At 46.6% G+C, this 25,345-nt stretch overlaps 1 protein-coding gene across 3 annotated transcripts in view; it reads left to right on the forward strand.

Annotated features, from left to right (window-relative positions):
* LOC125746383 (astrotactin-2-like) overlaps window positions 1–25,345 on the forward strand; it is a 297,596-nt gene that overhangs the window by 106,781 nt on the left and 165,470 nt on the right. For all 3 annotated transcript variants that reach the window (XM_049020314.1, XM_049020311.1, XM_049020312.1), the window contains exon 3: window positions 1,271–1,646. In XM_049020314.1, the coding sequence (XP_048876271.1) occupies window positions 1,271–1,646 (376 nt within the window). The remainder of the gene's footprint in view (window positions 1–1,270; window positions 1,647–25,345) is intronic.

The following is a 25,345-nucleotide window of genomic DNA, read 5'->3' on the forward strand; positions in this document are numbered from 1 at the left end:
CACGGCTGAGATGCTGTTCGTGGGCCATGCGTTTGGTATGCTTAGAATGTGTTGGTTTTTCCATGGATTCAAGACTTACATTGATTCGTTTGTTTTTCCTGGTGTTTAGCCTGTCTTCCCGCAGATGGTGTCAGAAGTGGTGTAGATCCTCTACTTATTCTGATGGGGGCTCATGTGTTTTTTTTTCTATTTTTATAACATACTGACAACTGGCAGTATTGGCTCCACCAAGTTTGAATAATTCAGTGAGCGGACAATGGTGAGGAGCTGCAGCATGTCCCCTGGATGGACGTGGAAATGACCTTGTGCTCGGGAAGAAGTTTCAATTTGTCTCTGTATTGCTTAACGGACAAGGGAGGGGTGGGGGGAGGGGGTGTTGAGGCTGTGTGGGAGCGTGGATAGGGGGGAGGGGTAACATGCATTGCCTGCAGTCAGGAGTGGAACAGTGGGAACGTGGCAGGACCTCCGCAGCCTGGAAGGTCGCGGGAGGAGTGGGAGGACGGCCGGATGGAGGAGCGCTGAGGAGGCTGGACGGCGCGTTTGACTTTCGGGTCACACTGTGAGCCATGGAGACAGAGGGAGGAGATCCATCCTTAGCACTGCGCTGGAGGTCGGCACGGCACCAATGTGCTTGGCAAGCCTTCTGGACACTTTGAAAGAGGGGAAATTTGCACTCGGGCTTGTATGTTCCACCGAAGGAGAATGTAATGTCAAGTCCTGCGATTCTCATGTAAATGTGGAAGTGAAATTCCTGCGAGACCATCTTCATTTCCTCTTCTCCACATTGATACAAGGTCCCAAGCAGTCTAACTTAAATTCAGATTCTACTAGTTTACATTGGAAATGGCTGCCAAGTGTATAATTGTTTTGTGTATGGATGAGAAGCACCCTCACATGTGTTAAGTGCTACTTAAATACTGGTGTGTTTCATACTCTGGGGTTGCGGGGAAATTTCTGTCTGAAGTGGTTAAAATATTCTGCTCATCACAATGCAGCGAGTGTTTGAATGCTCCTAATGTTTTTTTTTCGAGCGTTTCATATTTTTTTGCCGATACTTTTATCTATAGCAACAAACATTTGAGAAAGCAAGGCCAGGAAGTCCCTGGAGTAATTGGGGTTAAGGGTCTTGCTCAGGGACCCAATGTCGAGATCAGTCTGTCGATGCTGGGATTTGAACCAGTAACCTTTCCGATCACATGTGAAAACCTAGTGTTAGTGTTATTGGCTTGCAGTGTGGGTCCTGAGGTCCCGTGTTTATCTGCTGTCCCAGGGAGGCCTCATCGCCCTGCTGCTTGTCATCCTGCTCTTCACGCTGGTGCTCTACACACGGCACCGCTGGTGCCGGCGCCGCCGCCCGCCACAGAAGAGCGCCAGCACAGAGGCCACGCACGAGATCCACTACATCCCGTCGGTGCTGCTGGGCCCGCAGGCCCGCCTGCCCCCACACGGTTCTGTCATCGGCATGCCCATCCGCGAGACGCCCATCCTGGATGACTACGACGGCGAAGATGACGAGCACCTGGGCCAGCACCTCGACCGGCTCTCTGACAGCAACACAGAGGAAGAGTACGGCTCCCGGGGCAGCTATGCGGCGGACGGCCTGGGCAAGATGGACCAGCAGCACCAGTTTGGCTTGGAGAAGAGAAGTGAGTCCCGGCCTGTGGTTTTCAATTACTTTTACTACAACTTGGTTAAATGACTCATAGTCTGATACTGACTCTGACCTTTAGCTTACCTCTGACACTGCCTCACAGTCTTACTCTGAATATTCAGTTCGACTCACAACCTGACTCTAGCCCTGGTCCACAGCCTGATTTGACAGTCCGACTCTAACTTTGACTCTCTGACTGACTCTGACTTCTAGTACAATGCTGATTCTTACTCTGACTACCAGACTACCTTTGACTCTGCATCACACTCTGACTCCGATATTCTGTCCGACTCTGACTCTCCACCTGACTCTGCCTTTGACTCATAGCCAGACTTTGACTCCCCGCCTGACTCTAAAAGCCAGGTGAATGGAATCCTCCATTATTTCGTCGAGTGAACCGTTTTTATTTTTTTTGTTCCTTGACCATGTTTCAGAAGCGGTACTTACACAGTTATTTACAATGGGGTACCACTTGCTTCCGATTGTAATCCCAGGATTTAGTATGCTGTGATGTAGGTTTGTCACTCGTCTGACAGCGGCATTTCCTTTCTCCTGATAAGACCTGCGCCTGTATTTGCCACTGTAGAGGCTGAACAGGCCAGTGGAGTCAATATTATCAGTTAGACTAGATTGCTTTTTTTCTTCTTCTTCCACAAATTATTGGTGTGTACTGCATGCTGCGTGCAAATGACTGACGGCTGACATTTAATCAAGCCATCGATTAGGCAGAGCTGCGGGCAGCTACGCCAAAGTGCCCAGCGTTGCTTTCCCAGGTCAGAGGGTCTGTGCTTGTTCTCAGCGGGAAGGTGGGCATCGGGAAGGCTTTGGGCCCCTTGGGTAATGGGGGGGTCGATATATTGACCCGGTTCAAGTTCCGGCAAGAGTGCGATTGTGAATTTTTATGTTTATTCCTCATAATTCCTCATAATGTCGTCCTCTTAGAAGTGACAAGATTGGCCTCAAAAGGCGCCATACTGCTGCGGTGAAGGTGTGTGACTGAGCACTAAGGTGGTTGACGGGAGTATCAGCCTGGGGTGTATAATGGGGTGGGGCCACGGGGCACTGGTCTCAGCTGAAGGCTGATTGGCTGCTCCCTTGTCACTCACCAATTCAAAACACATCATTCGCTAATTATATGGTTGACCCCTCCATTTGAATTATGGCCTCCACCTAAGAAAAATGCTAGAACCGCCCCCTGGGATGGGATGGGGGGCAGGTAGTGTCCTCCACGCTACGAATCCTCATCCACCGCTTCCATTTAGCGTTCGGAGCAGAGGCATCGCAGGCGAAATGTCAGCCCGAAATCGCAGGCCTCGCCGTTAATAATTTAACAGTTCTGGTTCACAGCAGCATTTCACTTTAAGTGCCGCTCGTGTCGTCGTGAATTATGCATCGTAAAGTTTAACTTCCCGTCTTCGATAGTTGGCATTTGTGCTTCTTATGTCTTGAAACAACTATTTACCCGGGCTGGCCGCATGTTAATCTCCCGTCGTGCTGATACTAAACCGTAGCACTGTCTGCGGCCAGGCCACGTTTAAGCATGAGCCATCGCGTCTGCCGTGAGCCGGCCAGCGTTCCTGGGGTCGCCGAGCCTATTCTCCATGGATTTCCTCTTCGGTGGAGCTAAGCGTCGGCGTCCAAGGGCAGGTGGGTACATGCGCTGGAGTTCTTCCCGGGAGAGTCGGCAGTCCTCTGTAGCAGGACGTGTCATGGAGGCGTAGGAGTCAAAGTGTGTCAGTACCCTTCGCAAAGGCACTTAACTTGCATCACTTCCTCCGTACCCGGCTGTATAAACCGGCAGAGCACATGTAAGTAAAAACGAATGGATGGATAGGGAAAAATCTACCCTGAGGCACATTAAATGTGAATTTCCATATGCGAAGATGTAGGAAAGTTTATTTCCATGTCTAAAATCTATATTGGGGGATACCGAGGTACCCTTTACTCATGCCCTTGGATGTAATTAGCTCATCTCAGTCGCCGTGTATCCGACTTTCACCCTCTGGGAAGCTGTCTTGGGAGCATTGCGTCGGTTGGATTGGATGGTAGCTATTTCGCGTACTGGGCCACTCTACCGCGAATGAACCGATTTCCCCATCGACGGGGCCCAACATCGATCACCTCCTCTGATAAATCAAGTCACACGAAACGCGGCCACGGATTATAGACCTTTGTGCCGCGAATTGGAGATGTCAGCTACCATCAGTCAGCATCCCCCTTCCGGGGAAAGGGTTTACTTTCAGTTTAAGTCCCAGGCCCTCAGGGAGAGGTGCTGTGCAGGTGCTAGGGGCCAGCTATTCATCCATTGTGCCGAAAATCATAATTACCAGGCAATCTGGCATCTCTGGATTCCTGCGTAGCCATTGTTGTTTGCCTTAGTTCACACGTTGACCGTCTTGAGTTTTTCCTGAGCCTCCCTCGAAGCTGGCGGCCGCTGGATTCCACAGAAATGAAGCTGTACTTCAGAGGGAAGTGTGGTACCGTGAAATACCTCAGGGGAAGAGGAAGTGAGAGAGGGAGGGTCATTATATTGGATCGAGACGTGAGGGGCCTTCACAGAGTGGCAGTCTACTAGACCTGGCAACTGCTGAGAGTATGATAGAGAATGAGATGGATATCAATAGGATGTCAGGCCATGTGTGATGCTTGAGTGGGGGGCTCCCTGGGGTTCCTGTTTGTCTGGGAGACTCTGGCCGAGTCACGGTAAACCTGGCACCACCGTTTCCCGGTGCGCTCCGTCGGCTGCGCAGAATAGCTTCTGAAATGTGTCATTATCGCCACAGGCAGATTCTCGTTCGGAAACAATGGGTTTAGTGGCTGCTTCCGCACATGCGTGCTGGCCAGGGCGCGTTGGTCGGGGGGTGTGGCTAACCGATCCATAATTGAAGTCATGCAGCCAGAGAGTACCCAGAAAGTGGAGGAATCACAAATGTTGTTTTTCCGTTTTTGAGTGACCGTAGGAAACGCCGCAGAAGAGAAGTCGAGTGACGTGTGAATGTCAAACGCTGCTCTTTATATAAAAAAAAAACCATGCAGGTAACCTGTCTGGCCTCAGGGAAATGTCTGTGAATTTCAATTTTGTTTTTATATTACATGAGGAACACTTTCACGCACACACACTGATGACAATCATCTTGTTTTTCGTTGCCATTGTGAAATATTCCTGTAATTAATGAGTGTATCAGCCCTGGGTCAGTATCTCCATCCCTTACATTTTTATTTCCTCTCCTGCTGGGGGAGATGCAAAGTGAGGGAGTAGGGAAAGGTTTTTATTTATTATTACTATAATTATTTTTGAAAAATGTGTACTTTATTGGTCGTAAATGACGGAGGGAGATATTGGTAGATGAATGAAGGTAAAAGAGCAAAAGAAGCTATTTGACTGCTGGAGGCAGATGCAGACGGTGGTTATTGCCCTGCATTGACCTTACGGAACCGGCAGCGTCCAGCATCCAACTGATCACTGCAATTCTTAAGGTGGTCTTCTGATCGGTGAATATTCTGGATGTCCCTTTCATCCGATTGCTGCTTATCTGAAACGGCTGCTATTGATGTCTTCCGCCTTAACTGCAAGGCCCATTCAGGTCTCGCCTTATTTTCCTTATCCCGTTCCTCTGCAAATTGCCCGGCGCTGGCTGATTGGTGAGATTATGTGGCCGGCCTTACTGGCATTGTCCCGCGATGCTGCTCCTACTGTGTCCCCCCCGACCTTGAGCAGGCGACCCGTTTCGTCTATGGCTCGCGGTCTGTTCTCGGCTCGTCCTCGAGCTGGATGCTGTCCGTCAGAGTTATAATTTGGCCGACCTACACTCACAGAGGGAAGATCTTACCCCAGATTTTGTTGCAGGGTCTTATGCTGCTTTTCCAATTAGCCCAATAAAAAGACACAAAAAATCACCTCCCTTGCGCATTAAAAAGATAAATAAATCAGAGGAGAAATAACCCGAACAAATGAATAAATCTATACGGTGTTGCTTCGTAAATGTGAGTTTTGCATTTTTCTGTGTTACGAATAGGTAATTACTAATTAGTCCAATTAGAGGAAAGCTTGAGTGAAATTATGCATGCAGCCTCTCTTCTGGAGGTTTATGGTTTGAAATGCACACCACGATGGTTTATTTGCGGCTAAGAGTGGAAGGGCAGGCCAATTACTCTGGGTGAGAGAGCGCGGGGGAATTCACCCAGATTCTCCTCCTGGTTAAATCAGATGTGTTTCCTGTGATGCAGCAGCGTGATAAAGGTTGTGTCTGGAACGCCGCCCTTGTATGAAAACGCGGCGCGCCGTGGGGTGGTCTGCCGGAAACCGGCTACCAGCTTGCATTGAACCGGCGGAATCTGGCTTTAAGGTTTTTGAAAGCCGAAGCCTCGCCAGAGACGCAGTTGCTCCTTACGCATCAACGCGGTTTAAATGTCAAGACGGCAATCGATAGGGAATAAAAGGTCATGGGGACATTATTTCCTAATTGGGTTCTGAGGGCATAGCAAAAAAAACACATTTATTCCCTCAAAAAATGCGAAGTGTGTCACATTGACATATTTGGTGCATTCAGAGCCCTGGGCACAAACTTCTGCACCCCCCCCCCCCCCCCCCCCCCCCCGAAAAAATAAAAACCTGGCCTAAACTATATGCCCTAAATTAAACAAGATCAAATTTCAAGCCCCCCTAAAAGACACAGTCTCTTCAGATGAAGCACCAGAAAACACTAACGCATAGCAATCGAATTAACCTGCCCTGCTGTTCCACGTTATCCAGCCATAACCCAATAAGTATTGGGTGTAAAATAGCCCGTTAGCTGTGTTTTAAGCAGGTATGCTCATTTGTACACGCATCTCACATAACTTGCAGCCAGAATAGTCCATAATCATAATCTGTTCTCTGCATTTAAAGTTTTTTTTTTGTTGTCAGCTCATCAGCTGCGAGTTGCTTACATCTCCAGATGAAGAAACCCTCTTATCTTGTAATAGCCCTCAAGAATGCACTTTTTTAAATAGTTCATATTTGATACCCATCAGGGTGACTGCGCCAATGTAATTTGATCCCAGTTTATTTATTTTTTTCCTCATGCCATTAAGGAAAGTTCTCCTCCCCCTCCCCCACACACACACACACACTTTATGGCTGGAAAGAGTAGATTTTTCCCAGAATTTGGTGGATTTTCATTACATTTATTACAGAGACAATTAACCAAAGCTACATACATTTCTGTCTGGAACCAAAGGTTAAGAGTCTTGCTCAAGAGCCTAATGGTGAAATCACTGTGCTGACCCTGAGGGTTACAAGCACAGCATCCTAACCTGCTGGGCCGGGCCACTGCCCCCATAGCTATACACAGCCCCCCGTTTATGTAAAATTCTTCATTAGAGACCTTCCTTTGGAAGATTTTGGACCTACAGTCTTGAACCATCACAGTGGATCCATTGAAAACACCTGGATTACATAAACATTAAATGTGATTTCTTGTCATCCTAATGGAGCTACTTTTAGGCAGAGCTGTAATGTATAATTTATGCACATTACACATATATTAGATGTATTGCCGTCAGAATGTAAACCCACTGAGGAAGCTATTTAGTAATTCTAAGAACACTGCTCTTGTTGTTCATTCTTTAAACGATCACAAGTCCAACACAAAGCATGAAGGGACTTGCTTTGAATTGTATGTGGTCTGTTTCCGCCAGACTGGAGAAGTAAATTTAGATGACGTCACGTTTTTTTGAGCGGTTCTTATGGAGATCCAGATCCATCTTCTCACCCATCTTCGTAGTTTCGATTTAGTCACTTTAACATTAAAGCCCTTTATTTATGTGTCAGTTCCATCACTTTGGACATCCCCTGTATATGTAGCGTAAACACTATTCAGTGAGGTCTGAATCTGCCTGCAGAATCCCAACATCCATGACGTGGGAGGAGTACAGTTCCGGGTAATTGGCGGCATCAGTATTGGTGAGAGTTATCTGTGTCTCTGTGAGGCGTCGAGTCCATCACTGCATAATTAACTTGGTCATTTTTCCGAAGCAAAGAGTTGACACACTTGATTAGGTATTAATCAAAACATTGCCCTGGGCCGACAGGTGGGAACCGTAATTTCCCCTGAACGCAGCTACACGACGCGAGTGCCTTGCCCGTTATAACCGCGTGTATTTCCATGACTAGCAGAGAGGTGCGGGGCGGGTGTCTCATCTGGCCCCCAGTCAGAAGCAAAGGTCAGAATTACTGGGGGGGGGGGGTCATTCTCGTGTGACTCCAATTTAGTGAGACAGCGGAGGTCTTCTTGTTAATTTAGCAGATAAACAGAACTACGTTATGTGTTTACCGCCGTGAGCGATGTGTTTTTCACTTCCACAAGATAATCTTTTGTGTCATGTCCACCTTGTGAGGGGAGAGCAAAAATAATTAGAATTACTAAATAGCTTTCTCAGTGGGTTCACACTCTCTTTGACGCGCAATTGATATTTGGCTGTCACAGGCTCTTTTGTGGAATTAGCTTTTTACATCATTTTTTAGGCGACCTGCAGATTTTAACAGGCATTTCAGGAATTGGTATTTTGACATAGGTAAGAGGTACAGCCCCGTTTATGCACTCAGCTTTGTTTGGGGCCGTCGCTCCTCCGCTGGGCTGAAGGTGTGAGCATAGACCTGGAGCCTGATTTACATGACAGAGGTGTGAATGATCAGTAGATGTTTTTTAATAGTTTTATATTTTAATTCATCCACCTGCGGCAAGGTACATAAATGTTTGTGTACATGTATCCATACTCGGTGAGATGACTGAAGAATCTGGAATTAGAGATGTCTCCATCGACTTTTTTGGTGCCCTGATCTGATGCATTCAGTATTCATATCCGCCTATCCTGCTCTTATGTTTCACTAAATATTTAAATATACATACACATCCAGAAGGTGGTTTTACGGTATTCTGGCTTATGACGTTTCTGCAAGTGCCCTTCGTCGTACCAAACGATACTCTGTTGCGGCCTCCTCTCGAAAGGTTGGCATTGAAAACATTGCTGGTCGCCGTTGGGCTACTTAGAGTATCCGGTGTGAAGAACTTCCACACAGCTGGCATCTCGATAGCATGTAGGTTCAAGCCAAGTGCCTCAGACTTGACAGATCCTCACAGTCTGCGCAACTGACGCAGGAAATTAAACAGGCCGGACATTAGGTTTGGTCCGTTTTTCCTGATCAGTAAAAAAAAAAATGCCTGGAACAGCCCCGATTTTGATCTTTGATATCGGCTGGGGGCATCACTGTCTTGCATGAACCCAACTTAGAAGCCAGTGTCGGCAGATAGCAGGTAACCACAACCCCGAAGTGAGGACGTTCAGGATAAAAGCAGGCGAGATGCATACATCCAAAAAAGGAAAGTATTTATACATATAAATTGTTTTATTTTTATATATGCACATATAGCCTATAGTCCTCACTCAGCAGATCTGGCTTTTATTGTCAGTCAAAGCAGTATAGCTGTCACATTGCATAAGGCTGACTATTCAATTTTGTTGTTTTTCCAACTCCATACTGGGATATGCAAATGCTTTTTTGCATGCTGGCTTTTTCTTGTTTTTTTTTGGGGGGGGCGGAGGTGTAAGCAGCTATGACTGTTCTGAATTCCTCTTTAGTCAGCAAGCGGGGGCCGAATAAAATAAAGAACAGAGCTGCTGTTGTACCCTGGGGCATTAAACTAGTGGGGATTGTTGTCCATCTTCCCTAGCCACTAATCCAGGGTGGGGCTATGAGTCAGGAGGTCATCCTTGAAACATAGGGCACAGGGCAGGGGTTCCCTTGATGGGATACCAGTCTACTTTGTCACACATCCATGGCAATTTATAAACTCAAATGTTTATAAATGTTTAGAATTACTAAACGTAGTTTAGACTCGGAGATGAGCTACCCACAACCATGGATTGAGGCTGGAGGCATTATGCGATGCCTAGTGTCTACAGCAGGTGAACCAAAGTGTGCGCCGACTCCGCCGACTGCCTGGTGGGGGGACCCCGCTGTTCTGCATCATTTTTCATTAGCCTCTCATGATTTCCACCTCTTGTCCGCAAATTGCTTCTCGAGCGCGTGCAGAAGGAGCCACGTCGCGCTGGGATGTCATGGCGAGCTGTAAGGATTTCACGGAGATGCTGTAGGGAAAATGGGGGGGGGGAATGAGCGGGGGGGGGGGGGGGGGGGCAGAATGATGGTCTGCCTGTTCTGGTTTTTATTTTATTTATTTATACAAACAGAACTAGCCGTAAGCACGGGTTGTTGCTGTATCCTAAGCTTTGTATTAAGCTTTGACCTAACATAATATGGTAATGGTATGTGGCTCATTGGGTTAAAATAGCTGTTGGTTCAAATCCCAGAGTCAACAGCAGAGTAATTTCACTCTTGGGTTGTTAAGCAAGACCCTTAACTTCCCAGTGTGTCACTTTGGATAAACGCACCTGTGAAATAATTAAAATGTAAATAATATCTTTATTTCCCCTGAATGTTAACATGCAACCAAAATTGCTACAGATCAAAAATCTGTCAAAAATTTTTTTAAATGAAGCCTACTTCTAGCCGGTGATCCGTCACTCTGGAATGGCAGGGTACTGAAATGCCTGTAATTAATCACATGTGCCATTATCATAGGCTGAGTGAGGTAGCGGCTACATCTGCATACGTCCTTTCTGGTTTATTTCTGCACGAACACGTGTCAGTAATGGAAGGTTCTTCAGGGCGTGATGCACAGCGTCTGCAGTCCCTGCGGTTGTCAGGTTTCTGATGTCCCTTATCGGAGAGTTTTAATTCGCTCAAAGGTGCTTTTCTCTGCGCTTTCCATTAATCATCTAAGGACAGGAGAACAGTGGAGAATGATCAGAGCTCAGGCGCCCCGAAGTAGCAGTTTTGAGCAGTTTTTAAGTTGTTCGGAACAGGGTATGTTTTGCCTTAAGACATTGCATGTTTAAATTTATAAATCCATTTTCTGTCTGCTCGTCCTGTGCAGGGTCACAGTAAGCAGTATAAATGACAACAGAGAATTATTACCTATTTCAAGAAATTCTAAAGAACTTCTATGCAGCCTTCTCACATGTCATAGATGTAAGTAGGAGGCCCTAAATACTTAATTATTTGTTATATGGGGTCTATGGTGTTTCTCACTTTAAGGGAGCTTTAAGGGAGCTGTTTACTTCTTTTGTGATTAGGGATTGCTAATCATTTAAAGCCCAATTAAAGGATTACTTTCATTCCGCTATATGAGGGAGTGAGACAGCTGCCGGCTGAATTATGGAGCAGATAGCAGATTTGCAAGTAGAGTAGTATTTATCATGGCATTTATGATTTTATTTGTCGTTCTCGCCAGTGCGGGGTACATGTGTGCGCCTGTGTGTGGGTGTAGCCTTAGTGTGTGTAGGTTTGGAAATGAATTACACCCACAGCAGATTGCAATTATTTTTTCACACTTAGAATGGAACCGCAGATCTACCGTAGATGTTGTGGCAGGTCTTTGTGTGTGTGTGTGTGTGTGTGTGTGAGAGAGATCTGCTCTTGGGCTCCGCACTGCTAACGGGACATGCCGCGTCACATGGTCGACTACGTCGCTAGCAGCTAAAGGCAGTTTTCCATCCGGCAGAATGTCTCCTGTGCACCGTCATGGTCGGTAAACGTTCAGGCCTCAAAAGCCGCTGCGCTGAAGCTGGGGAAATGCAGGTGAGGCATGTACATTCAGCTAATAGGGGGCATGCTAAGAATGCCCCAGTACATCTATACCCAGTGTCACATGTTAGGCTTCTTATCATGTAGCATTAAGATCATGAAAGACCCAAAACTTGCAATCGGAGAGTTTTTCCTCTCCCCCTCCTCTCTCTCTCTCTCTCTCTCTCTCTCTCGCTCTCTCTCAGTGAATACTTCCTTCAAAGCTTCTGCAGAGAGTGAGCGTGTAATACCACATTTCGGGCATGTCTTTGAAGCACCCCCCCCCCCCCACCACTGACAGGCACTGTGCCGGCGGGCGTATGATGCTAAAGCACTTGGAACCTCAGCGCCGTGAAGGGAGTTACTAGGAAGTCCCCCCCCCTCGTGATGAGGGCACAATCGATGCATTTTTGCTTGTGATCCGCCAGATAGCAGCGTAGAAAGGGCCACTGGTTCCATGCCCCCCTTCCCACCAGATCCGCCATACGATGGGAGAAGAACTGTGGAAAGATGACGTTGGATCCCCTTTTAAAGAGGTCACATGACGTCGCACTGGCCTGGATCGATGGGGCTCATCCCCAGGGCCGCGGCGCATGTTGGCCCCGGGGACATCGGCACGTTAAGCTTCGACCGCCAAAAATCCCACATCCTTTGAAAGCTCCCAAATCGAAAGGGTCACTTCTGATTCGTTCATTCCGATAGCTAACAATGCATGATTAAATGTGCGACACGCCAGTGCAGAATAGCAAATCCTGATTCTGGTTTTGCCAGACCTTAATTGCTTTCGTTAAAATGCGGCCTTAGTTTTGCCGCTTGCCTCCTGTTCGAATAGTTAAGGTAATGGAAGCGAGCGTCACCCCTACTGGACGCTTATTATCTAGATAAATGCAGCAAGAGAAACCAGGCTGAGCCTTTGAAGTGAGGATTGGTGCTGGGGTGGGGGCCAGGGTGGGGGCAGCGAGACCTTCGTATCAGAAATGTTCAAAGGTGCACTTTGAATTTAATCCATTTACCAAAGCGCAATCAAGCTTTCGAGTTTTCAGCATGAATGAGATAATACCTGCTCACAAACAAGGGTGTCAGGCTCGGAGATGAGGAGAAACCGACCCCCCCAAGTCAAACGTGAGATTTTGGATGGATTGTATAAAACCCAAAGAGAATCAAGTGAGTTTATTAAAAAACATCCCAGGAGAAGAATGAGGAGGCAGCAGTTCTTCTGCTGGTCATGTAATTATATTACTATCATAGTGGCTCACTGGGTGGCTTAAAACGTCAGGGCTGAGTTTGGTACTGTATTTGAATTCTGTGTAACTGTTTGTGTGTGTGTGTGTGTGTGTGTGTTTATTACGTGGTGGGGACCAAATGTCCCTCAAGTGTGATAAAAAAGCTGTCGTTTTAAGGTCCCCACAAAGATCTGTGAATGCAATCAAAAAAGTAAAAATGTCAGAAGTCTCGTATTTTGTTTGGTTATTTATGGTTAAGGTTAGGGCTGGATAGAGGTTAAGGTCGTCATGTTGGGATGAGAGTTTTCCTCAAAGAAATTAATGGAGAGTTCCCAAAAAAGTACTCGACACTGGACAAAATCCTGTGTCGGCTTGGATCCCATCCAGGGCGTCCCCTGCCATGTGCACTGCATTGGGCTGGGATCCCATCCAGGGCGCCCCCTGCCATGTGCACTGCATCGGGCTGGGATCCCATGCAGGGAGTCCCCTGCCATGTGCACTGTATCGGGCTGGGATCCCATCCAGGGCGTCCCCTCACTTGTGCCTCCTGGGATAGGCTCCAAGCCCACCTTGATCCGGTACTGCAGGGGTGCCCAACCCAACGACCCGTGAGGTGAATACAGCAAGGGGTCGATTTTACCAAGTCGATTTGGTAGCTCATCTGACTATTTGCTTTGTGAAAATAGCTCTCATTGGAGGAACGGTAACGCACCGCTGTTGTACTGACTGTGTAGTTGGAAGGTGGATAGATGGAAATAACCAATTCACGGCACGCTCCACCTTCTCCCAGGACTGGTGTGTGTGAGCGCTTAATATCAGGATGCAGCCTCTGGCAGTGTGCAGAAAGCGTCCTCTCCTTGGTCGGAGCCAGTCCAATCCTCCAGCCACGGTGACCAGTCACAGCTCCACGGTGGCTGACGGAGACCCAAGAAGCCTCATCTAGCAACACGTGCGATCAGGGTTTCGTTCACCTGAGTGCTCCCTCACCCCTCACCGCTTTTTGATGGGCGTCAGGGGGATAGAGAGAGAGACGGAGACATCACAGGCTTAGCGGTCCAGGAGATCCGCACTCTCATAAAGAAACAGAAATATAATGAGATGAGAGCTGAAAAGAAGACAGCGAATTGACGAGAAACAATAAAGCAGCAAGCAGGCTCACGGACTCCTGGGAGGACACGCGTGTCGCCTACAGACTCCCGGCCTCTCTCTCTCTCCCTCTCCCAAATACTACCACAGCCCATGCGTGTAGGAGTGCCAGGGTGCCGCGTTAGGCTGTGGAGGAAGAACAAGTGGGAACTGCATTGGTGGGCTTTATATCATGCTTTAAGCTACAGTCTTTAATGAAACTGTAAGACTGATTATTACTACAATTACAGCAAGATTCTGCCCTTTCGGTATGGGTCACACAGAATGGGGATGCTCCATTCATCCTAGTGGGGAAACTGCCGATTCACTTATCACACACACACGCATGTTTGGGGCTCAGAGGACAGGGTCAGTCAGTGTGCAGTGCCCCTGGAGCTAAGGTTAGGCTGTCTGTTGACCTTGGGACTCAATCCAATGATGTTCTAATTATGGGGACAGAGTTTTAACCTGCTAAGCCACACCCCACACCATGGAAAGGGACAGGTGACCTTGAAACCCGAACCCGAGCATTATAAGGAACCAGCCCCTTGCTCTCCACACCTTTTTATATGCTGGCTTTGTACAGGTAGTCTTACACTTTCCAGACTGTGGGTTTCAGTCCTGTCCCATGCGTAAGTGTCGAGTTAATTTCGTTCTTCCTCTATTTCTGTGGGATTTCTCCTATAGTCGAAATACATGTAGTTTAAACCAAGTTTGTGTCACTAAATTGACCTATGATGAGTAGCATTCCCTGTAGGGTATTCCCTGTAGGGTATTCCCTGTAGGGTATTCCCCATAGGGTATTCCCTGTAGGGTATCCCCTGCCTCCCCTCCAGGGATTGGTCCTGGGAAAATCCTGGGAATATCAAAGAACCGTCTTTAAGTATTTTATGTTGATTCTAATTGTCCACTTGCATTGAACACAGAAATGCTAGATGACTGTTAAACAAAACAGGTTTGTGGGAAACTGGTGGAATTTGCGGCCGACTTGGACAGTCTTGTCAATGAAAGCCCCGCTTAGACTTTGGGGAATGTTCCGCTTGTGGGAATTAATTCGCTTTCAGCTCCACAAATGGGGTTATGTTGCGGCTTGGCCTTGTAAGTACGAAGGAAAGAGACAGGAGTTTCCCAACTGAGGACAATCTCACCAATGGGAGAGACTTCTGTTGCATGACATTTTGAAAGAAGATGCGTGAGGTTTTTTAAAAAAATGAATAAAATACTAGAGAAGTGAATATAAACAGAAGGAGTAGCTTCTCGGAGACGGCTAGATTTATGGTGAGGGCTATTTCCTCATCAACATGGATTGGCAGTGTTCTGAGAGAGAGAGAGAGAGAGTGAGAGAGAGAGAGAGAGAGAGAGAGAGAGAAGCGAGGTGCGCCATAGTAATCCTCTGTCACACACATCCATTCTGATCCGTCGGACCTGCTGGCAAGGATCCGACAAGTTGTGCATATATTTAACGTCAACTCAGATTAAGCGAATGAACTAAAGATGGTTACAGACTCATCCGGTTTAAATTCGGGACAAAGTGGGAGAAGCTGAGGTCTCTCTTTCCTTTTTGTGAGGCTCTTGTAGTCTGAAGAGGGTGAATGAAGGACTCCGTCAGTGGTCGTCCACCAGGTGACCAGGTGTAAAGATGCTTCACGGGGGGATCGGGGTTCGAACCCATGGACCCACAGTGACAAATGAGATCATAACAAAACAGGCATGAATTAACTATGATGTTACTTAACACTTTGGAAACTCCAATTTATTAAGTAAGGAATAATTGACGACGGGCCGTTGAATTATTACAAAATAATGCACACCCGAGGTGGTGATGCGGCCCCGACGCGAAGCGCTTATACTACGGTTGCCACACCTCAAGACATCGATCAGATTATATATTTCAAGGGATTCGTCCGGTTTTTCTACTTAAATCGCTATTGTGAGTAGGATTATTTCTTCCGCATCTCATCCAACGACTCTTTTGCTATTTCCAAAACGTCATTTTAAAGCTGGCAATGGAGGCTTGAGCCGTTGATAGCAGACTAATAATGAAGTTATTAGAAAGAGAGCGAGAGAGACAGAGACACAGAGAAAGAGAAAGAGAGAGAGAGAGAGAGCTTGTATGAATTAGGCTACCTCTGTGTGTCCCTCAACAGTGTTCTGAAGCACCGTCTCTAAACTGTTAGTCTGCTTTAAGATGCAGCGCTGTTATTACCTCGCTAGTGAGAAATGTCATGTGTAGCCTTTAAGTTGGTACACTAGGCTAACTAATACTGCTGCAGCCCAGTTGTTGAAAGTTTCATATTCACCGTAAATGTTAAAATTTACTTTCGGAAAATCGTCTGTCATGTTGTTTTTGTTAGTCCTGTGTGCTGTATAGGTACTGTATGCTAATTTCCGTTATTACAGTTAACTATGCGAAGTGATATGGAACTGTAATGCGGTCAAGAGAGCTGCCTGGAACTATGTTCGCCATGCGTCTCTGAAAATAATTGCACACCTCAGAACGTTCGTCAGCCAATCAGATTCAAGCATTCAACGGTCCCGTAGTATAATAATACATATATGACTTATTGACTAAGAATTAAATCTTTACCTCGGGCTCAATATTTTTTCCCCTTTTTTTTTACTTTCTTCAGCTTCTTGAAATACTTATCCTTCATATCTTAGTCATCAATAGTTTTTACATGGGCAAATATCAAGGCTTTAGGCTGCCGAATGAAATCGAATTATGCGAGAGAATTTTTCCTTTGGCCATGTCTAGAGAATGCGTCCTGTTTCTAAATATATGAGCTACGTTGGCAGATAAGAAGCATGTTTAATGCATGGGAGCCAGGGTCCATGTCTATCCCAGGGGTGATATGCAAGGTCCCTTGAAACAGGTCAGCTTCACTTTTCTGCTTGCTAATCACTTTTCTTTCTTAAAATTTTACTAGCTTCCTGACACACGGGGTGTCACGTTTGCTCGAAGTACCACAGAAAAGTGGACGATCTAATACATGCACTAACTTCCAACTTGAGCTGTGCCGTGTGAGGACTGAGGTCTCTGCCCACGTTTCTGCACTGCTGCATAACGTTTGCAATGGACAGACTTCTGTTTTTTTTCCCCCCCATTATTCCAGTACAGATACAACACACCGGTATGCTTAAGGTCGCCCATGAATAGTAATAGTACAGGCAGCTCTCACCTTACGTAAAATTGATTTATGTAAATTTGGACTTAAGCAAACAATGTCCGAGATACGTGCAGTTTGAGAAGCACCTACGCACAAAAGACGACATGTGCCTGTAAGTAAATGTACGCTTTTTATTTCTGTAGTATGTGTTGTGTGTTTCCTATGTGGTGTCTTGAATAGCATGAGAAGGTAAAACCCACTTACATGTGGAACTATCTTACGTCAATCAAGAACTACTGGAAGAGTCAGGAGGACCCTTGACTTTGCATTTGAGTGCTGATGGCATGGAGGGTTGGGTGTACTGTCTGGGTATTAATGTTGTTTCAAAATCCCCAGAATGCCTTGCTGCGGGAGGGAGGTATGAATGTGTTAGTATGGATAATGGTAGCTTTGGTTTGGAGAAGGGGGGGGTCCATTGTGTAGATTTTTTCAGGGGCCCAACCAGGTCTTTGTGTAGGCCTGAGTACCAGCGTCACTTCAGTACCTGACTCGCCTTTGCTGTCACCCTTTGGAGGACAGCCCTATTAGATCTGTATGCCTTAAGTAGGTAGCGTATATATAAATCAATGTAATGGATTCAAATAGCAGGCGAGTTTGGGTCACAGACCGGTCCCCTGCTGACCATTAACCCAGCAGACCTGCGTCATCCGCAGCTAAATTCATAAAGCGGTCGCCGGGAGACCGTTGCCAATTACCCTTTAGCTGCAAATTAGCATCAATGTTAATAAGGTGGCGCGGCCATCAGGGGTGTTAACAGTTGTCCTTTTCCCAGCATCCCGTCAGGCTGCAGGGCTGTCGATTTGGGGGTGGGCGGGGGTGCGCCGCAGAGCTGACCAGAGGGCAGAGCAGCTGCCAAATGAAATTCACCAGCACTGAATCCCTCCTTTTCTGCTCGAGGAAACGCTTTGTGTGTCTCAGACGTTTGGCTGTACACATGCATGGGAGCACAGCCCCCCATACGTCCATCTATTTACCCGGCTTCCCAGCACCTGTTTGCTCAGGTCGTCCCCCCCTTCCCATGTCTGCAGATTAGAAACTTATTTCCATCTGACCCCCCCATCATGCTTGCAGGCTTTCTAACCAGTGCTGACTCCTCTCCAACCCCCCCAGCACTCACATAATTGAATGTTCCACCAAGAGACGGGCAGTGCCATAGTCATGGATTATCCGCTCGCAGTGACGCCCCCCCCGCACCCCGGAGTCTGTCAGCTGATGGCTCACACTCTCCCAGTCCTCCTCTGTCTGCCGTGTTTCTGCCAAAACCATTCGGACTTCTTTCTATTTTTTTCTGGGGGATAATCGAAATTAATGAAAATGGCTTGAGCTTTTGTTTTTAATTATGAGAATTCTGGATCGAATATCACGATTGGATCCATGCTTTTGTTTGATATGGTTGTCAGCGGGGAAGATTTCTTACCGTTTCGACTAACACATGTCTCTGTCCAATTTGATTCCAGGTGGGTTCTTTGTTTATCGATCTTGCGCTGTCATGTGCTTTTTCAGTCTGCTGTATTCTGCGTCAGCGTGTTAATCAACAGGTCTGTCTTGGACAGTGATTTCAAGGCAGATGAGGCAGAAATACCCACCTGTCTGATGTTTTCACTCGTTCACTGATCTGTAGCATTATGTTAGCAACTGAGAGCTAGGTCTATTAGCTGTATCTCAGAAGAGGCAAAAGAAGTGAGTTCTTCTGTGGGGATGGATAGTTCTGATTGGTAGACTCTTTACCAGGGGCATGGCTACAGATTGTCTCCCCACCCAATAGAGACAGACCAAGTCAGAAGAATGGTTCTGGAACCTCCCACCCACACATAGTCTCCACCTTGCCCCCCAGTTGACAACCTTCCAAGACCTCTGACCCAACCCAAATTCTCCACCCAGGATGATAATTCCATTGCTCATTCCTGTTAGGTATTAACACGTTATAGGCATTTGGGTTGTACAGTACACCTTGAAATGAATCTCAGCGAGCTCCTCCTCTGTCCCGGCCTGATTAGACTTAGCAGCTAATGTGCACTAACTTCCCTCCGTCGAGCGATGAACCCCTTGGACTGTTATCAGGTCCGGCATATGTAAGGGGGTAGGTGCCCCAGCCTTGCCGCCGAGGCCCCCATGGATTCTGCAAACTGTTCCTTGGCACCCAGCCGTGGAGATTATCCCCGTGATCGACAATCCGTGAGCATGCGGTGCACCGACGTATACATCTCAAACTGAACTGCTTTGGGTAGTTTGTCCAGCGTCCAGTCGTTTATCCGCTGTCACCGTAGATAAGGGTGCCGGGGATGATACTGTCATGCTGAGGGAGGACACAAGGACGTCCGCTTCCAGGCTCAACCTCCTCCGGCCCGTAGGTGAGCTCGTTGACGCAAAATTAAACTCTGAACACCAGTCGCCATTGATCATGGTGTCCTTGGCAACACATTCGTGCTGATTAGCGCTTTAGCATCTGGCCCTCTTGGGTGATTAGCTTAGTGTAATTGTGTCCTGGCTTTCCAGCATTGGTGCTAATTTTGATGCACGCTCCTCTTTGGCGTTTATTAGTACCCTTTAGCATTTTATTTTGACATTTAGAGATTGTTATTATCCTGTCACCTTTGCTTGTGATTGGCGAGTGCTATCGTTTATGTGTATTAAAAACTAATTGCACTTTGCTATTGGAGTATTTATGGGGCACCGATCCATCGCGGGGCAATGAGTCACATGTGCGAACACACCACCGAAGCGTCACGCATTCTCGGCTGCTGTGAAAGAGTCACACATTTCGCTACACGTATTACCGCTACATGTGGTAAGAAGGACCCAGGGCAGAACCGCGCGGTTCGAAGCCAGATTTCAGGTCTCAAGATTTTATAGCCACGTGTTCTGCAGGACACGGTGAAATTCTTATTCCACAATTGCAGGGGAGGGGGACAGGTGCATGGGTCGGACAATAGGACAGACGATACAGGACAAATAGCAGCATGGTAAGGGACAAGAAAAAAGATGCAATCTAGGAAGTGAAAAATGTGGCCTATGCTGAGGTGTAGCTAATATTAACTATGCAGTTAAGAGGTGCTGCATCTGAGAGGAATGCGCAGATAGCCACAGAGGTAGCACAGTCTGAACCTGTGGTCTCAGTGCTCTGGGATTGTGACCTGCCAAGGCATCGCTTGATATAGAGACGGTGCCTCGTAAACACACTGCTGATATCTCTCTGTTTATCCTTATAGCCAAAGGGGAGCTGTTTGCTCTGTGCTCCAGTGTGGTCAAAGATAAAAATGAGCGATTACCTTACGAAGTGTTTTAATCTTAAATGCTCGAGTGTGTACCTACAGAATCATCTGAAGGTGATAAGGAGCATTGCACAGAAGCTTCGGTTTCATTATAAAATGGATTTTAGAAATAAAACCTGATACAATATTCTAGCTCAGTGTTTCCCAATCTGGCCCATGGAGACCCACAGATAGTCCACGTTTTTGCTCCCTCCCTCCTCTGGATTGTCGTGGGCTGTCTATCAGGGAGCTCAGAGACAGCAAAAACATGGACCGACTATGGATCCCCGAGGACCGGATTGGAAAACACAGTTCTAGTTTAGTATAAACAGGCACCCATATGAAACAATGAGGAGGAATCGAGCTGGGGGTGAGCATGACTTCTGCAATGAAAGCTCAGTCTCTATTTCCTGATGCAACGACAAACAGGTTGGAGGTAAAATTAGTTTCATTCAGACAGCATAGGGTACAAGGCAGGGATGCACTCTGGACTGGATGCCATACAGGGTATTTAAACTCACAGTCATTTCCTACGGGAAATTTGGAGATGCCCATTAGCCTGACTGCAAGTCTTTGGGTGGAGAAGGAAACACATACGGTTTGGGAAGAACATGCAAACCCTACAGCTGAGCAGAGGTGAGACTCAAACCCCCAACCCTGGAGGCGTGAGGTGAGTAGTACCCCCTGAACCCCCCTAAAATGCAGGTCAATTCAATTTTCTTCTTATATAGTGCCTTTCCTTAAAGGCTTGCCCTGAAGCACTTAACCAAGGATCGAATAACAGTGGTACTTGCACACCAGCTGAGATACCGTGGTTTGGGCTAACAGTAGTGTAATTGGACCAGCAGTGCTGTAGCCTCAGATTATCGCCTCGCCCCCGCCCCCTGGGGGCCTGACGGCTGACGTCTCACACTCTCTGAGTCCCAGACTCCCTGCGGAACATTTCTAACAAAACTCTACAGGGATCTCTGTCGTCTTTTTTTTTTTTTTTTTTTGCAGGGAAAATCACACTTTTTTTTTTTTTTTTTATAAAATTTTGTTCAAGTTGATCATACTCACATTGTGGGAGAAGAAAACACGGTAGCTTGAGGTAGGAATCCTCTGGGGGACAGAGGTCATCTGGCCCCCCGGCCTCCTCTGGCCATCGCCAACCAAGTCGGAAGGGAGGGATGTTTATGAAGCACCATCTTCTTTCATTCAGCCTGAAGGTCAGCACTCTGGGTCTGTCTTCTGTAGACCGGTCTGCAGTTCCGAAAGCATTCAAGGATTCCAACACTTTATTGGCATTTGTACAAGTGCAATGAAATACTTGCTTGCATGTCTCCCTTCAGACAATAAATGCCAATAAATAGCAAATAATGAATAACAGAATAGAGAGGACAAGTAACATAAAATATAAACAGTATGTATACAATATACTATTTATATACAATATTATGGCATCAAATCAGACTCACCACAACCTGAATTTGACATTATTTACCTGAATGCGAATGTTAACCTGAACTCAAATTCAGAATCTTTTAATTCAAATTCAAATACTGTTACCCAAGTTTGGGTTTTTAAATTCAAGTTCAGGTAAACATATGCAGACTCAGGTTCTGAATTCAATGTCAAGCTAACATTCAAATTCCGGGCTGTGGTGAGTTTGACTTAGGCACTGTTCAATGTACAATAACATGGTAGTAGGACCACAAGGTGCTGAGGTTTAAAGTGTCATTGGTTAGTAAATAAACGAAACTGCTGATTTACCAGTGCATGTTCAGCATTCTTATTGCGAAAGATTCTTATTGCCGCGTTGTTATTGCTGAGACATTCGTGACGTCGGCACGCTGCTCTCTGTGTACATGGTATTGTAAGTGAGAGGCTCGGCGTTGAATGCTGCTTTAGTAGTCTTTCTCATTGTGCTGGGAGCTGAATGAGCTGCTGATCACCTCGGGGTTAATTACATCATTCCACAGTAGCCAGGCTGAAGGCTGCAGGGCAGGGGGACACGCCCGGGTGGGCCGCACAGGGCAAATAGGTGATACAATATTGTCTGCTCACCGCTTCACTGCAGAGTCGCCACCACTGACAATTTCCATAAAGCAATAACGTGCAGAATAACTTTTGAAAGATAGTTTTTTTTTCCCCTCTCTGTTCTTGTATTTTAATGCGCTTGCCTGGCTTTGGCCTGGAGTAACTCCTTCACCTCTCACTTGGGGTGCAAAATAAACAAAGATTTATTTTTTTTTTCCCGTACAACGACGGAGAGAAAATACCAATATGTCACAAAATGGCATGGTGAAATGAAATGCAATCATTTTTATTTTATAAGTTAGATTCAATTTAAAATGAGAGCTCGCCTGGTTGTTCCGCCATCTGGCATTAGTAAATACATAAAAATAAAACACCTAGAAGGACAGTAAGTCTAAAAAGAGACCGTTAGCGGAAATGACTGGCCGCAGAGCTGAGGGGGAAATGACTTTGTGCCCGTCTTAAGATAGATTGCTTTTCCGAGGAACTGATCGATGGCTGGTTCCCCCTGTTTTCAAGAGGCAGGATGAGCACAGAATGATAGGTAGGTGAGGCTTTATGTGGTGAGGTTGTCCTGTTCTTCCAAGGGACAAAGTGGAGTTGGACAGCATAATGTACATTAAATCAGTGTTTCCCAACCCAGTCCCCGGAGAACAAAGGACAGTCCACCTTTTTGCTTCCTCTCAGCTCCCAGGGCACCTGTACCAGGTATTCAGTGTTCCTGATTGGCTGGGAGCTGGGAGGGAGCAAAAATGTGGACTGTCTGGGGTTTCCTAAAGAGTGGGTTGAGAAACACTGCCATAAAGAGAAGTTCGCCTGGTTGAAGGTCTGGTAGATAGAATTCCATGGAACTTTGCAGCTAGACCTCAGTCTGGACTACCTGGTGGTGAAGTTTGCATTTAATTATCAGTCAGTTTTATCCTGAGTGGAGGGTATGGACTTTGCTCAAGGACCCTACAGTGCCATCACTCTGCCAAACCTGAAATTTCAACCAGCAACCTTCCAATCGCAGGGCCAGCATCTAATATGTTGAGCCACCTCCCCCCAGGTGTAGACCCCTGCAGGAATTGAACTTTTGATTTACACGATCAATGCACCAACCACTGAGCTATGCAGTCTGAGTTGGTGTAGTGCTTCACCATCAGGCACCTAAAGGCAACCCTTTACGCCTTGCGTTGACATTTATGTGCGCAAAGTCGTTGGGATACATTAAAAGGAGATGGTGCATTTGGAGATGGAGTGCAGCCTTTTATTTCACCTAGCTAGGGCTCATTTTAAGTTCATTAAATGGTGAAGCCCTGTCATCTCTGAGTTAGGTCAACATCCCTCAGGATTTAAGGATTTCTTCTTAGAGTTTAGGATTTTTTAGGATTTTTCTGACACCTTGCCATTTGAATCCCACATAAAACCCACTCATGCTGTATAAATAAGTCTTCCTTAGGTAGGATTTATACCTTGGCTCACATTGGATTTGATAACGAGACCTCCTGTCTGAGCTGCGGTGATTATGGGACATTTTTATTGTTCTTTCTCTATCCTAACGTTTGACTCTCCGTCCTCTTATTGCAGCGGACTGAGTTGACTCAGAGGTGTACAGAAGTGCAGGATGCCAGCTGCGAAAGCAACCACCATAGATGATGGCGTCCACACGCTTTTTAAGATTTATTCCGCAGTGTCTGATTGATTTCACTTTTCTACTTTTATAAACTCTTCAAGGGATTGAGGGAGTCAGGTTATTTCTTTGGAATAAAAGCAATATTTCCATCTAAGTCCACATGAAGTAAAGAACGACTGTTTTCTGTTTTACTGTTTACTTTACCGAAATAGAGGAGAGTATAACGGAAGGTAAAGCCGGGAAACAGCAAAGCAGGAGCCCTGCGTCAAGAAGTGTGACATGTCATCATAGGGACTAATTTTAATTGCAAAACAAAGATCATTCCACTGTCTAAGGAATTGAATTAGTGACTCCTCTTGTTTTTATCTCAAAACACAGACTTTAATGTTGGGGTGGGGGCGGGGGGGACGGGGGTTGGCTCCTACCTCTTACCTCCAGAGATGTGGGTTGAATGCCGCCCCCACTCTGGGTGTGCGGAGCTGTGGTGGTCTCCATCTGCAGTTCAAAGACATGCAGTCCATCTAATTGGAGTTTCTAAATTGCCCATGAGTATGAATGTGTATGTGCCCTGCGATAGACTGGCATCCCATCCAGGGTACCCCCTGCCCTGTGACCTGCGTTGGACTGGCATCCCGTTTAGGGTACTCCTTGCCCTGTGGCGTGCGATGGACTGGCATCTCTCCGCTATACCCCCCTGCCCTGTGGCCTTCGATGGACTGGCATCCTATCCAGGGTACCCCCTGCCCTGTGGCCTGCTATTGACTGGCATCCTGTCCACTATACCCCCTGCTCTGTACCCAGTGATGCCTGGGATGGCCGCATGTTGACCCTGTTCAGGATAAGCGGTTAGACACTGTCTGTCGTGCCGGTGTGTGCTCGGTTGGACACAGTTGGTCCCTGTTGGCTCTGGATTGCCCGATTGAGAATCGACATTGAAGCTAGTTGGTGAAACTGAGCTCGCTGCATATCGACCGTCACCTGTACTCATGCTGATGTGTTCCAGTGTGCAAATTTACACAACTGACAGGAGCCGATCTTTTGTCGGTCTTGGTTGCTAGGTTTTTGCCATTGACTTGGTCGGGTGTGTACCCATATTTGCATACCTTTAAAAAAATCGATTATGCACAACGCCTTTAAGATTTCATAAGCATGCAAGTGATCTCATTTACTATATAGTTAAATGGAATGAATTAAAATAAAAATGCATTAGGAAGCATATTCTGTGCATGAACAGCTTTCTTCCTGCTTCCCTCCAGAACTGGGACGCGGCTTCAGAAGGAAGAGCTGTTTTAGAACTTGAAGTCTTCCGTGTGACAGATAGGTGCCCAGTTCTCCTGCTGCTGTGAGAATCAGACGCACGTGCCATAGTAATGACCTGGGAGCATCCGGAAACATCTGTATATTCCACAGAGACGCGATTGGATAGCAGTCAGCTATTCTGCTCAGGCAGAGCACACAGCTAACAGGAAACCAAATGAGTGGGTGGCTGATTGACTGTTTGACAAAGATCTTGAAGCGAGATGATCAAGAAGGTGATAGCACACAGCCAGATGGAAGGGGCTGGAGATGAGTAGCTATAGTTGGCCCCTTGTTTGTTTTCTACGTTTTTTTTTTTTTTTTCTTTTGGATG

The sequence above is a fragment of the Brienomyrus brachyistius genome, chromosome 7, assembly GCF_023856365.1.
Source record: "Brienomyrus brachyistius isolate T26 chromosome 7, BBRACH_0.4, whole genome shotgun sequence".
NCBI classification, from domain to species: domain Eukaryota; kingdom Metazoa; phylum Chordata; class Actinopteri; order Osteoglossiformes; family Mormyridae; genus Brienomyrus; species Brienomyrus brachyistius.